At 49.1% G+C, this 15,781-nt stretch overlaps 1 protein-coding gene across 2 annotated transcripts in view; it reads right to left on the reverse strand.

Moving 5' to 3' along the window:
• ADI1 (acireductone dioxygenase 1) overlaps positions 1 to 5,423 on the reverse strand; it is a 31,167-nt gene extending 25,744 nt beyond the window's left edge. Inside the window, exon 1 of one of the 2 annotated variants that reach the window (XM_029595795.1) lies at positions 5,192 to 5,423. In XM_029595795.1, coding sequence (XP_029451655.1) covers positions 5,192 to 5,266 — 75 coding nt within the window. In that variant the 5' untranslated portion in view covers positions 5,267 to 5,423. Of the gene's footprint in view, positions 1 to 5,146 lie in introns of both variants that reach the window. The other variant, XM_029595794.1, reaches the window with a different exon arrangement.
• Positions 5,424 to 15,781: the final 10,358 nt, after the last annotated feature.

Here is a 15,781-nt window from a genome sequence, read left to right on the forward strand (position 1 = left end):
AGCAATACATTATAACGTACATAACTATAACATGAGAGTATACATTACAAATTATAACAAGTGCGCAGAAAAAGAAATTACAATAAAACAGGGATGATTCTAACTGGGAGTAGAAGAAGAGGATGATAGAAGTTTAACAAGAAGAAGAACGTTGCAGTGGTTGGTAATGTCTGTATCAGTTTAATGGGTGATAATCAGTCTTGCTGTATTTGGTGGAAGAGCATCAGTAAGGGTCTGGAAAGGCTTTCTTGAACAGCCATGTTTTAAGTCTTTTTCTGAAGGTTGGAAGACATGGTTCCTGTCGTAATTCTAAGGGGATTGAGTTCCATAGTGGGGGACCTGCTGTAGAGAAGGCCCGATCTCTCAATGTTATATGTTGGGTGGTATTGGCGTGTGGTACCTGTAGATATTCTCTGTACGCTTCTCTAATGAGTCTGTTGGAGGAGTGCTTTTTGAGTGCTATTTACTACTAAGGGAGTGCACAGAATAACAAGTTGTCAAGAGACTGGCACGTAATAACACAAAACAAATACAGTCTAATGCATTTGGGGTGCAATAATCCAAGGACCAGTGGCATGCAGTGATATTTACAGCAGGGGATTCTCACCTTACCCTCACCCCAAGTCACCCGGAGTCTTGCTCGTTCAGTTCCCTCTCCCCTCCCACAGGTCTCTTGAAGTCTCACTCCCCCAACCCCTTCTCCCCCAGACACAGAAGGCATTAGGCCCCTTTTAACGTGTACTGGGTGTGGGCTTAGCCCTCAGAAAGGCATGAATAAAGAATTACAATTTAGTAAACCTCCTATACCAAAATAGTGCTCAAGCAATAACAGCCCTATCTAGGAAAAAGCAATATTGCAAATATTACACCAGACCCTAAACACCAATATACCTCCTATTAGGAAAACAGAACATGCCAGGCTGCCTAAAAAAAACATGTAAAATAAAAATACATATATCTAAAAATGTATACTTTAGCTTTTAAAACTACATAGATCCCTTCTTCAGATGTCAAATCAGAGACAGTCACAAAACAGGTCCTTATTGTATGCGAGACATTGTCACAATAGCTCACATACAATATTTTTGGATAATACTTAATCACAGCCTGCCAAGATTACAGTTTACCCCAAGAAACAAATCTGCCATATCAAAACAACACTAACTTCCAGGATTCAAACAGTTACCACCATACCCAGGAAAAAGCAGCACTGCAAATATTACAACAGGCCCTAGAAAACCAATACACCTCCTTCTGAAAACAGAAAAAGCCAGACTGCTATAGACCCCTACTCAGAAACTACTCACCAGCAGAATCCTTCCCTTTGGTCGCACTAGAAGACCAACCAACAATAAAATGAAGAAATATAAATCAATCATAATAGTAAAACTACACTAATAAAAAGAATAAATATTTCAAGACAGCTGATGAAAAGAATATTCAATAATTTAAACCTCATAAAAATGTTTATACATTTCCCAAAACACCAATATAATATTTCAAAAGAGCAGATGCAAACATCTAATAATGAAACTTGTAAGTATTAAAAAATCTCCTACTCTATACATGGGATTTTTTGATTCCAAGTCACCCTGAGATTGTCATGGATTGGGGGAAGAGGGCCACAAACTTTATCCTCTCTCACACATGCACGCACACTCACAATCCCTCTCTTCCCAACTCACACACACTAATGCTCACACAATGCACCCCTCTTCCCAGCTCCCAAGCTCCTCTCCCGCTAGATCCTCCAGTACCCAACAGTCTTGTTCTGCAGCCCCTCCCCTAAGACCCTCCAATCATGCTCCCCGCTTCCTTACTCCATCCTCTAGCAGTCATGCTCCCCAGATCCCTCTCACCACCCAGGCCCCCAGTAGTCATATTTATTAGCCCTCTCTCCCCACCCAGACCCCTTCAGCCCCCTTGCAGTCATGCTCCCCAGTCCCTTCTCCCCACTCACACCCCCCAGTTACTAACAGTCATGCTCCCCAGACCCCCCGTATCCTAGTAGTCTTTGCTCCCCAGCCCCCTCTCCCCACCTAGACTCCTTCAACCCAGTTCCCTCTCCCCACCCAGACCCTACAGTCCCCAGCAATCCTGCTCTCAGACCCCTCTCCTCACCCAGCCGTCTTATTCCGCAGCCTCTCCCCACCTAGACCCTGTCATGCTCCCTAGCCCCTTCTCCCCAATCCCCAGCAGTCTTGTTCTCCAGCCCCCTCTCCCCAAATAGTCTTGCTTTCCTGCCCCTACCCCTCCCATTCTCCAGTCATCTCGTTCTCCAGCTTACCCTCCTCTCTCACGCAGCGTTTTTGATGAGAAAGCAGGGTAAATTCGGAAGGTACGTTTGAAGATGAGACTTTCGCATGATAGTTGACGGCGCATTCAAGTAAAAGTTAAAAGATATACAAACTGCAGGCTTGTGAAGCAGCGGCGTTCACGAAGGATTTCAAGTATTTAATAATGTTGGTCCACGGAGTTAGTGGTGTATAACATTAGAAGTGGATGTAAAAATTATTGGAAGGTTGTGTAAAGTTCGGCAGAACCTGAGAACATTACATTTAAGGAATTATACAAAGAAACATATAGGAGTGTGTCTCATTATAGATAGCACATGAAACAAATATCTATAAGCCAAGCAGAGAAGTTCCCGGTTTCTCAAGTGAAAGAAAGAAATTGATAATGATCCCCTGAGGAAACCACCTCGGTGAAACGGAAGCTTTTCGTCGGGAGTTTATAATTGTAAAGAACATGCAAGGGAACTAGTAATATGAACTAACAAAAAATTAAAATAAGAATAGGTTATGATATTTGTTGGTAATATAAAATATTGGTGCTATCTAACATGATATATGTGAATTTTAATATTGTTAGCAATAGGTAAACTGTTGTATTAGCAATAGGTGATGGAGTATGTGTGAATGTAGTATGAGTGAGAAGTATTGATGTTGTTTTAACAGTTTGTATTTAAACTATAAATTCTGTTAAATTAAAAGATTAATAAAGGTGTGTTAAAAATATATACAAGTATATGTTTACTACATCCTGAGTCCCCATGATTGGTCCCACCCATGAGGCCCTTTACCTGCTCTGCGCAAACCTTTTTATTGGCTCCCTCTGAGGTGCAGTCACATGTTGATGTTTCTATTGGCCACACAGATGTGCAGCTGAAAAAAAAAATCCCCCCCCCCCCCCCAAAGAAAAAGGTACAGGGCTGGGGATTCACTGAATCCCTTGAAGGTCCTGACTGCACGCCACTGCCAAGGACTCAGTACATTACAGAGGTGGGGGCGATGATGTGCCCAGACAAAGATGGGGACCCTGATGTGAGCATGCCTGATGATCTAAAGCAGGGGTAGCCAACTCCGGTCCTCGAGAGTCACAAACAGGCCAGGTTTCCAGGATATCCACAATGAATATGCATGAGATGGGTTTGCATACAATAGAGACATTGCGTGCAAATCTATCTCATGCATATTCAGTGCAGTCACCATCTACCTTATAAATGGGCTCTGACCGACGGCCCGCAAATGCACAGTAGAGAGCAGCTTTACCGCGCATGCGCGGGCGAGCACGTTGGTCAGAGCGGAGCGTGCCTGAAAAAAAAATGGCGCTGGGAGCAGTAGCGGCAGCAAGGAGCAGTAGGAGGGCCCCCCCCGAGATCTTCTGTCTGCAAATTGTGGATGAGCTGAAAGGGGAGGAGATTGAGAGAGGGAGGAGTGAGGTGAGGTGAAGAGAGAGTGAGGAGTGAGGTGAGGAGAGAGTGAGGGGAAGGAGGAGAGAGTGAGGTGAGGGAGGGAGGGGAGGATGGAGTGAGGAAGGTGAGAGGGAGGGAGGGAGTGGGAAGGAGTGGGAAGGAAATGGACTGAAAATTTTTTTTTAAATGTAGCCCGTTGTTACAGGCTTAACGGCTAGTATTAGATAACACTGTAGGGCCTAGATATGCATACACTAGAGGAGAGGAGAGTCAAGGGATGGAATAGGTCCCGTATGAGGAAAGACTAAAGAGCTTACGGCTGTTCAGCTTGGAGAAGAGACAGCTGAGGGGGGATATGATAGAGATGTTTAAAATCATGAGAGGTCTACAATGGGTAAATATGAATCGGTTAATTACTCTTTCGCATAATAGAAAGACTAGGGGGCACTCCATGAAGTTAGCATGTGGCACATTTAAAACTAATCGGAGAAAGTTCTTTTTCACTCAGCGCACAATTAAACCCTGGAATTTGTTGCCAGGGGATGTGGTTAGTGCAGTTAGTGTAGCTGGGTTTAAAAAAGGTTTGGATACGTTCTTGGAGAAGTTCATTACCTGCTATTAATCAAGTTGACTTAGAAAATAGCCATTCCTATTACTAGCACCAGTAGCGTGGGATATACTTAGTTTTTGGGTACTTGTAAGCCTGGATTGGCCACTGTTGGAAACAGGATGCTGGGCTTGATGAACCCTTGTCAGACCCAGTATGGCATGTTCTTATAGCAGATATTGAAATATGCATATTTATTGCATCTGGCCCTAAGGGTTTTGGGAGGCGGGGTAGTAGTGGTGGTAATTGGAGGATTAGGACTGGATGAACAGGGAGGGCCACTCAGTCTGCTAGGGCGGATATTTGTTGCACGTAGGTCGGGTATTGTATCACCAAACCTACTCGACTGCATTTTTTTACGTTTCTTTTGAAGGCAAATCGCTACTTAACCAGCTACATTCAAACACAGCTGCTGAGGTTTACCCAGATCGTTTTATTCAATAACATTCCGTGGAGCATTTAGCCTGCAGAATAAGTTATCCATTTTAGGGTCTTTTCTAAATTGAGCTCTTCGAATTCAGACCCAGCACTGTGGAGAAATCTCTTCTCAAACCTGGGGAAATGTTTTGAGCTCGGTCCCAACAAGAAGCTCCACCCCACCCCCCGTTAATGCAGCCGGCTGTGCAGATCCACGGTGCCCACAAAACCCAAGACACTCTACCCGACCGAATCCTCCTGACGCCGGCAGGCTCTGCAAAGCGCTCTCCGGGGCCGCACGGTCCCGTGTTTCTGCCGTTCCTCCTCCCCGGGGCTCAGCAGGGCCTGAGCTGCGCGAGCGGTTCCTTCCCCGCCCCGGGAGAGAGGGGAAGGTAACGGAGGCTCCCGGGCCCGCGCTCAGGCCTCACCTTCCAGGAGCAGACCCCGAGCTGCTGCAGCTCCTCCACGCTCACCGGCCGGTTGGGCCGCTGCCGGTGCGGCCTCCGCTGGTCCTCCGGGGACTCGTCCATGTACCAAGCCTCCACCATGGCGTCTGGAGCAGCAGCGCCGGGCGCTAATCTAAAGGGGGGGAGGAGGAGGCGGCGGCTCGTTGAGGCCGAGAAACCTCATGTGACTTTTCTGGCACGGCAATGTCACATGCGTTGCCTGAACGATGCAAATCAAAGGCACAGCATGGAAGATGCACGGCCCCTGGCTGAGGTCCTGGTATATCCGATAGGGGGACCAAAAAAATCCCCCGCTGGTTGCGTGTCCTCGTATAAAGGCTCATGGCATTACAGCCCAAAAGATGGCAGTTCAAATTGAGTCAGAAGCTTAAAACAGCAGAAGACTGCCAGGCAAAAGTAAAAAAAATAAAATGCTACTGTAAGTTCCTCTGCCAGCGTGTTTTCCCTTCTGGTGGCCATATTAACGAGGTTAATCACACATGCTATCATAATATTAGAGAGTCTATTGAAGGGCCTACCTCCGCTCCACCCTCTTACATATCTCTAGCCCACTCTTGGTCAGAGTTGCTGCTGTTTTTGGATTTTTGTAGCCTTAAGGAAAACAAAAAGGTGCTGATATCTCTGCTTAATGATATGTAACCCTTAGCTGAGGTGTTTAATCGCAAGGGCACATAAACATTTATTTCTTATCAAAGGCTGCTCCAGCTAGCACTCCTCTCATATTCAACTCTCTTTCTCCCAAGAGTGGCTTCTTTTTGTGGGTGATAGCTCAGTGGTGTGGGTGTGTGTCTCTCAGGGGCAGATGCAATGCAGTGCGCTCAGCCGAGCACACTGTTTAACCCACTGTCGGAGGCGGGTTAAATAGGCGCTAATCCACCCCTAATGCAAGAGGGGGATTAGTGCCTATTTAACATGCCTCCAACACAGAGTGAATTAGGTAGCGCTCATCACATGCAAATGCATGTGAATGAGGCTATTACTCATACACTTCAAATGCAAAAAGATAAATGTGCGTCTCAGACGCACATTTATCGCTCAGATATTAACGCCTGCTCCAGAGCGCATTGAAAAGTACAGAAAAGCAGAAAAAACTGCTTTTCTGTACGTCTTTTTTAAAGTAAAAAATAACCTCAGCGTCGGTTTTCATAACTGGCCATCTACCAGTAATGAAAACAGAGGCCGAGTTTACCGGCGTTGGTCTTCATAACCTGCAGCCGCGGCGGGTCACGTTAGCAAGGAGGCACTAAGGTCGTGCAAGCGACCCCCTAATTTGAGTATTGCATGGCGCCCCCCTTGCGGGCGCCATGCGCACATTAGGAAAGCAGGCGCTGACTTTTCAGCGCCCGCTTGTCGCGCTTTATATTGCATTGGTCCCTTTGTAAGGTGTTAGTTGCCGCACCCCACTGTGTGAGATGCATAGATGAACCAGGCAGGAAAAGGCATAGGGTGTTAAATTAAATGTTTACTGCTTCTGTAATAATTAAGTCAAAGTCCATTACAATAAAGATGAAATTACATTTGGCTGATGTACAAAGGTGTTTTTTTTTTCTTCTGGGTAGGTGTCCTTTATCTCACAGGTATCTGGGCAAAGCTTCTGTCCCTCATGCTGATAGCTAAATATGTATTCCCTAAATATGTATTCCCTGTACGTACCCAGATCAGTCCAGACTCCTGGGATTTGCCTCCCTTCCAGCAGATGGAGACAGAGAAGTTTTGACAGACTCTGTCTTATATGCCAAGGTGCCACCTACAGTCCGTCAGTATTTCTCTGTCTCCAGCAGATGGTGGAGGTGCAAAACCTACAGTTTGTTCTGGTTACTTAGCTTTATAATAGACTTAGACAGTTAGGTTGCTTAAAAAAAAAAAAAAAAAAAAAAGAAGTATAAGAAGATAGTGGTCAGCCTCCCAGGGGGTTGCCAGGTTCTGAGAGGACCATCCCCCCTTGATAGCAGAGGCAGCTGCGGCTAGGAGCTGAGAGCTCTAATACAGGTCAATACAGTAAAGTGCGGCCGCGGTTACCCTGCTTCTAACCCGCCTTCTACTCACAATTTGGCCGCGTTAGTCCAACCCGCAATTCACTATCCCCTTTAACACATTCTTACTGCCTCTTTAAATCGAGTAACCCCTTCTGCCCGTGGCATGTATATGAGATGTAAACGATCGGATTAGCTATTCCCCCCCCATTTAGTAACGCGCGCCCCGACTATCGCCTTTTTAACCTGCAGTTTAGCCGCGCGTTTAACCTGCTAATTTACCGCCTACCCCTACCCCTGCGTTAGAGGCGTCCATGTGCTTTCATTGGCTTGAGCACCCGTGCACTACGGGCATGCGTTCGTCCGTCTTCGCTGGCGGGGGCCGCTGGAAGCCGCTTTCGCCGCCAGCTGCCCCCTCCAGAGGACTGCAGAGAAGGCTGAAAGGGCTGAAAAAGAAACAAAAAGTAAGTTGGTTACACTTATTCACATATTTTACATGTCGAGTCGCCTCGGGAGGAGGGGATTTTAGGTTTTACATATTTTACATGTCCAGTCGCTTCGGGAGGAGGGGATTTTTAGGTTTTACATATTTTACATGTCCAGTCACTTCGGGAGGAGGGGATTTTAGGTTTTTAGGTTTTCTTTGGTTAAAGTTGGGATCCACTTCCTGGTGCCTGTCATTGAAATTACATTTGAAATGACAGGTACCAGCGCACCCAGGATACTGTATAGGCGCTGTATAAAGCGCCTATACAGTAAAATGGGTTGCGCGGGCCTAACACTTCATGGACGCTTCTTGGACACGGCTTGCATTTGCAAGCTATTTAAATACAGTATCGAGCGGTAGGTGAGCCGGACTGTGCGTGCGGCAAACGCGGGTCAGCCCGGCACTAACGCAGCTCTTCCTACCGCTCCTTACTGTATCAGCCTGAAAGTCTATAAGTAGCAGCGCTAGGTGTGAAACCGGGAAGCCCAGCTCACTCACCCCAGACGGTCCAGGACCCTCAGCGGACCGGGCAAGTATCATTTTGTTGCATTTCATTGCATTTATTTGGCTATTTAAAAAAAAAAATTCTTATTTTTTTCAGACTCTCCTTTGACTTGCGGTCGCGGGCAGGCTCGGGTCGCTATCCTTTTCGCTTGGGTTATTAGCTATTTTTTTCATTGAAAGGAGACATTTTTTACTTTTTTCCCTCAGTAATCATGCCGCGGAGGTCAGCTTGCCGCTCACGACTCTCCAACGGCGGTTTGTGTTCAATCTGCCTCCCAGGGGAGAGGGAGCCTCCACAGCCCCCGGAAGGGTAATTGTTCGGGTGCAGATTGTCACCAGAGCTTTTAGTCAGCTGGAGCCTTCTACTTTGGGTCCGTTCCTGCTGAGTGTGGGAACGGGTGCCATTTTGAATTCTGGCGCGCCAGCAGCGACCTTGGCAGTGCTGGCCATAGCGGGGGAGGGGAATCTCCCACCGCCTTTATCTCTCCATCCAATGGTCCCTGAGGGGGGGAAAATCATGGAGATTGACTGCTAATACTACAGGGACAGCCCCGAGGGGAATACGGACTCCTCAACATCCTCCTCCTTTTCTTCAGACTTTGTATTGTTATTACATAAGGCTTTTAAAGCCAGAAGAGCTGGAAAAAAGAGGACAACTGCTCCAGCATTGTTTCCTGAGCCCCTCACCAAGCACAAGAAGCGGTCTCTGTCAGAGGGAAGCGTTAAACCTGATAATGGAGGGCGTCCATTAAGATCAGAGGCCCCTCTCCCAGGCACGGATACGTCTTCAGAGGCTTCTGACTTAGTTGATCCGGAGCCTCCATCCCAGTCTCCACGGGTGACGGAAGGGGATGATGACCAGACACAAGGTGCGGGGCAGGGGTCTCATGCAGTGGATGGTGATGACCCAAAGGTGCTGCGTCTCTTCAGGAGGGAGGAGCTGGGACCCCTTATTCCTGCTATTTTGGTAGAATTGGGCATTGAGGCCCCCCCAGGTGGAGTCCCGGTTGGGTTCTATGGATCCCGTGTTATTGGGCCTGCAGGGCCCACCTGCTTCCTTTCCATTTCATTTTTCGGCCACTGACTTGTTGTTCCAGGAATGGGACACCCCAGATTTGGGACTGAAATTTACTAAGGCAATGGACAAGCTATATCCTCTGCCGGAGGAGGCTTTGGAACTTCTTAGGGTCCCCAAGGTGGACGCGGCCGTGTCAGCAGTTACTAAGAAGGCCACGATTCCAGTTACCGGATCAGCAGCTCTCAAGGACTTGCAGGATAGGAAACTGGAGCTTCAGCTCAAAAAGACTTTTGAGGTTTCGGCTCTAGGGGGTCAGAGCTGCAGTTAGCAAGTTCTCGTTGAGAGCGGGCCTTTGTTGGGTTCAATAACTACAGGCCAACGAGTCCCTATCTGAGGAGGAGGCTTTTCAGGTGGGGCACCTTAAAGCGTCGATCGGGTACAGTGCTGATGCTCTGTATGACCTGTTGCACATTTCTGCCAGGTCCATGGTTTCAATGGTGTCCACTCGAAGACTTTTTTTTTTTTTTTTTTTATAATTTTTTGTTTTATTCAAACAGCAATCGTTTATGATCCAGACCACAAACAGAAAAAAAAAGATTACAACCTCAGTAACCTCTACACAGAGGCCCATAACTTCATACAATAGGTAATACACGATAGTATCACAATAAATGTTGAGATTACTTACCTCATAATCTCCTTTTCCTTAGTGTAGACCAGGGGTCAGGAACCTTTTTGGCTGAGAGAGCCATAAACGCCACATATTTTAAAATGTAATTCCATGAGAGCCATACAATATGTTTAAAACTAAATACAAGTAAATGTGTGCATTTTATGTAAGATCACACTTTTAATGTACAATAAGTCTCTGAAAATATTGCACCAGGCCTTAAGACACCAATACATCTCCTATTAGGAAAACGGACCAAGTCAGGCTGCTATAGAGTCCTACACAGAAACAACACGCCAGCAGAAAACCTCACCTGAATCACGTGCTGACCCTCACCTAACATAGAATAAAGAAACCAAAACGCATAACAAGAAGCATGCAGAAAAAACTGAATTGGAAACTGCAACAAGCCAGTGTAACAAAGGATAAAAAGAAACATCACCCATCCTTATAAAACAAATCAAGAAATATAAAATCATCAGCAGTAAAACTGTACTAACAAAAAGAACATATTCCGCTGATGAGTGGAATATCCAATAATTAAAAACTCATATAAAACATTTCCAGATACCAACAAAATATTTCAAAATAGCAGACACAAAGATCCAGTAATGAAAAATAATAAGGATACAAAAATTTTTTTGCTCTGCATACCTGGGAACGTTTGATATCCAGGTGTCCTGAGATTGTTCTGAATTAGCAGGAGGCGGGGTGGTTTGCTTGGAACTTTCTCCTCTCTCAGTCACATACCAGCGCTCTCTCTCACACTGGCTCTCAGTTACACACCTATACACACATGCTCTCAGTCACTCACATATACACATGCTTTTTCTCTCTCACTTATATAGGCTCTTAATTACACATTTACACACATGCTGTCTATCTTTTCACACTTACACACACACACACAGGCTTTCAATCACATAAATACATGCTGTCTTTTTCTCTCACACACAGACTCTCATTCACATGCTTACAAACATGTCCTCTCTTTCTCTCATTTACACACAGGCTCTCAATCACATACTCACATGCTCCCTCACCTAAACCAGCTGTCAATCACACACAGACACATATGATCTCTCTCTTACTTATACACAGAGGCTCTTAATCATACATACACATGATCTCTCTCACACACAAAGGATCTCAATCATGCACACACACTCTTTCACACAAACAGGTTTTCAATCACAAACTTACACATACAGGTTCCCAATGGTAAACTTACATTCATGCTCTCTCTGTCTCTCACAGGCAGGCTCTCAATCACAGACATACTCTCTTTCACATATACAGGCTCTCAATCATTCATATACATGCAATCTCTCACTCACACACACAGGATCTCAAACACACATGCTTGCTCGCTCATTCACTCTCTCTCTCTCCCACCCCCACCCCGGGAACTCGCGGCAGCAGCAGCCTCCTCCCAACGCTAACCTCCTTCATTTTCAGCCCTCGCGGAGGCGAAGGCGGAGTCCCATCGGCCGCGGTTGAAACTCTCCATTTTCCTCCGAGCCGCGCTGCAGTCTTCTTCCCGTCGGATACTAGCGTGGCCTCTTCTTCCCGCGCAGGCACCCGATGCTCACCACTTCCTCTTCCGGGCCGCGGGAAGAAGAGGGCACCGGCATGCTCTCTTCTTCCCGCGGCCCGGAAGAGGAAGTGGTGAGCATCGGGTGCCTGCGCGGGAAGAAGAGGCCCGTGCAGGCACCCGATGACTCCCGCGCTGGCACCCGGCTGACACCCGATGACTCCCGCGCAGGCACCCGGCTGACACCCGATGACTCCCGCGCAGGCACCCGGCTGACTCCAGTCGTGCCGCTGCCGGCGTGCTCTCTTCTCCTCCCCCGCCCCCCGCGGCCCGGAAGAGGAAGTGGTGAGCATCGGGTGCCTGCGCGGAAGAAGAGACCACGCTAGTGTGGTCTCTTCTTCCCGCGCAGGCACCCGATGCTCTCCACTTCCTCTTCCGGGCCGCAGGGGGGGGGGAGGAGAAGAGAGCACGCCGGTGCCGCTGACTTCAGCTGTCCTGCCGCGTTCCGCCCGGGCTGACAGCATTTTAAGCCCGGGCGGCAGAGGACCGGGGAGCAGCTGGGTCAGCGGGGAACCGCGAAGTATGGCGACACTTGTCTGCGAGCCAGATGAAGCCCTCAATAGAGCCATATCTGGCTCGCGAGCCATGGGTTCCCGACCCCTGGTGTAGACAGATGGACTCAGAACGAATGGGTATAGTATGCTCGTGCTAGCAGTTGGAGACGGATGTGATGTCAGCACAGGTATATATACCCCCACAGGAAGCGTAGCAACTCCGTAATCTTCCTTGCAAAAGCTGTTATGGATGTGTGTGTACTGATGCTCAGTGAAATAGTAAAACAGGATTCCCCTGACCGATTGATAGTAGCTGGAGACCGCCAGCATTCCCAACCGGAAGGTGTCAACACCTGGCAAAGGGGACACTCATGTAAACAGATGACATGGCTTACCTTGAATCGGTGAAACCATTGTACACAGGCAGCTGGACGGGATGCTGAGTCCATCTGTCTACACTAAGGAAAAGGAGATTATCAGGTAAGTAATCTCAACATTTCCTGGCATGTAGCCAGATGGACTCAGAACGAATGGGATGTACAAAAGCTTTACTCCCAGCCTGGGCGGGAGGCTGCCTGAGGACCGTGTAGGACTGCCCTCGTGAATGCTGTGTCCTCCCTGGCCTGGACATCCAGACGGTAGAACCTGGAGAAGGTATGGAGGGAGGACCACGTCGCCGCTTTGCATATTTCTGCAGGTGACAGTATCCTGGATTCTGCCCAGGATGCCGCTTGTGCTCTGGTAGAATGAGCCTTGACCTGTAGAGGCGGAGACTTCCCGGCCTCTACGTAAGCTGATCTGATAATTTCTTTAATCCAGCGGGCGATGGTGGGCAGAGAGGCCGCTTCACCTTGTCTTTTCCCACTGTGCAGGACGAACAGATGGTCCGTCTTTCGTATTTCTTGTGTCACTTCCAAATATCTGGGCAGCAATCTGCCAATGTCGAGATGGTGTAACAAACGCCCTTCTTCAGTTTTCTTCAAACCCACCGTGGTAGGCAAGGATATGGTTTGGTTAAGATGAAACTGTGAAACCACTTTAGGTAGAAAGGAGGGAACCGTGCAAAGATGGATAGCCTCCGGGGTGATCCTGAGAAAGGGATCACGGCAGGACAGTGCTTGTAGCTCCGAGATGCGGCGTGCTGAACAGACTGCCAGCAAGAATACCACCTTCAAAGTTAGAGAACGGAGAAACAAGCCCCGAAGGGGTCTGAAGGTGGATCCCGCGAGGAAATCCAAAACAAGGTTGAGGTACCACAGAGGCACTGGCCACTTCAGTGGCGGACGTATGTGCTCGACTCCTTTCAGGAAGCGAGAAACATCTGGGTGCTTGGCAATAGTCTTGCCGTCCCTCCTGGGCCCGTAGCAAGACAGCGCAGCCACCTGAACCTTGATGGAGCTGAGGGAGAGACCCTTCTGAAGCCCATCCTGCAGGAAATCTAAAACAAATTGTGGTCGCATGTGGGTTGGTGCCATGAGTGTCGCACCATGCTTCAAATACTCTCCAGATCCTTACGTAGGTGAGGGATGTGGAAAACTTGCGAGCTCGGAGGAGTGTATCTATCACGGGCTCCGAGTAGCCTCTTTTCTTCAGTCTAGCCCTCTCAATGGCCAGACCGTAAGAGATAAGTGAGTCGGATCCTCGTGGAGGATGGGACCTTGACGTAGAAGGTCCCGGAGAGGAGGCAGGGGAAGGGGCTCCCCTGCCAGTAGTCTTCTCATGTTCGCGTACCAGGGGCTTCTTTGCCAGTCTGGTGCCACTAGAAGAACTAGGCCCCAGTGTTTCTGAATCTTGTGGATGATGGCTCCCAGCAGAGGCCACGGAGGAAAGGCATATAGCAGAGTCCCTGGAGGCCATGGCTGAACCAGGGCGTCGATTCCGTGAGAGAACGGATCGCGCTTGCGGCTGAAGTATCTGGGTACTTGAGCATTGGACTTGTCCGCTAGTAAGTCCATGTCCGGAATTCCCCAGTGATCTACAATCATCTGGAAGGCTGTGGGTGACAGCTGCCACTCTCCCGGATCTAGGCTTTCTCTGCTGAGGAAGTCTGCCGCGGTGTTGTCCTTCCCGGCAATGTGGACGGCGGAGATGTCCTGGAGATTCGCCTCTGCCCAAGCCATCAGCGGGGCTATCTCCAGACATACCTGTTGGCTTCTGGTTCTGCCCTGACGGTTGATGATTGCCACCATGGTGGCGTTGTCGGACATCACTCTGACTGCTCTGTTCTTCAGTCTGTGAGCAAATCGTAGGCATGCCAATCGGACTGCCCGGGCCTCTAGGCGGTTGATGTTCCACGCTGACTCTTCTCTGTTCCACCGCCCTTGTGCGGTGAGTTCTTCTCAGTGTGCTCCCCAGCCGCTCAGGCTGGCATCCGTGGTGAGCAGAGTCCACGTGGGGGAGGACATCTCCGAGCCCCTGCTCATGTGGTTGGGCTGCAACCACCACCGTAGCTGAGTCCGTACTCTAGCTGGTAGTGGTAGATGCATGGAGTAATTCCGGAAGCGGGGGCTCCATCGAGAGAGCAGGGAGCGTTGTAGAGGTCTCATATGGGCCCTTGCCCAGGGTACCACTTCCAGGGTGGATGCCATGAGGCCGAGCACCTGCAGATAATCCCAAGCTATGGGCCGACTGGCTCCCATCAAGTACCGGAGACGCGTCTGAAGTTTTAACCTTCTCTTGGTAGTGAGACTGACTGTGTCTGCCTGGGTGTCGAACTGGACTCCCAGGTATTCCAGTGACTGGGAAGGCTGTAGGCAACTCTTGCTGAGGTTGACTACCCAGCCCAAGCTTTCCAGGACGATCACTCTGTTGGTTGCCCGATGGCTCTCCTCTCGTGATTTCGCCCTGATCAGCCAATCGTCTAGGTAGGGATGGACAAGGATTCCTTCCCGTCTGAGTGCCGCTGCTACCACTACGACCACCTTGGTGAAGGTCCGCGGTGACGTGGCTAACCCGAAGGGCAGAGCCCGGAATTGGAAGTGGCGTCCCAGAACCTTGAAGCGTAGGTAGCGCTGATGATCCTGATGGATCGGGATATGCAGGTAGGCTTCTGACAAGTCTAAGGCCGTGAGGAATTCTCCTGGCTGTACTGCGGTCTTGACTGAGCGCAGAGTTTCCATGCGAAACCTCGGGACCCTTAAGTATCGATTGACTGTCTTGAGGTCCAGTACGGGCCGAAAGGTGCCCCCCCTTTCTTGGGTACCATGAAATAAATAGAATAGTGTCCAGAATTCACTTCCAATGCAGGTACTGGGATGATGGCTTTCAAGGACAGGAGCCTCGCCAGGGTAGCTTCCACTGCCGCCTTCTTGTGTATGGGACATGAAGATTCCACAAACTTGTCCGGAGGGAGATGATGAAAGTCCAGATAATACCCCTCTCGGATGATGGCGAGGACCCACTGGTCCGACATAATCTCGACCCATCTGGGGTAGAAGAGGGTTAACCTGCCCCCTATGGCTCCGTCCCCCAGATGAATCGGCGGATTCTCATTGGGAGGCGCGGCCGGGACCGGAACCCGGGCCGGCTCCCCTTTTGCGCTGCTTGGTCCGAAAGGACTGACTCCTGGCCTGAGGACGAGGTGCCTGGTAGCGGCTCCTATAGGGAGTGAAGCGCTGGGAGCTTCTACCCCTGGAGGGCCTTGGAAAGGCGCGCTGGTTCCTTCTGAACCGATCTTCCGGCAGTCGAGGTATTGGAGAGGCGCCCCATGTGCTGGCTAGTCTATCAAGGTCGCTGCCAAACAGGAAAGAGCCCTTAAAGGGCATTCTGGTGAGGCGTGTCTTCGAAGGAGCATCGGCTGACCAATTCTGCAGAGGGTACTGTAGCGCTGGGACCTGTAATATCCAACTCCGCCAGG

Source organism: Rhinatrema bivittatum, chromosome 3 (assembly GCF_901001135.1).
Source record: "Rhinatrema bivittatum chromosome 3, aRhiBiv1.1, whole genome shotgun sequence".
NCBI classification, from domain to species: Eukaryota; Metazoa; Chordata; class Amphibia; order Gymnophiona; family Rhinatrematidae; genus Rhinatrema; species Rhinatrema bivittatum.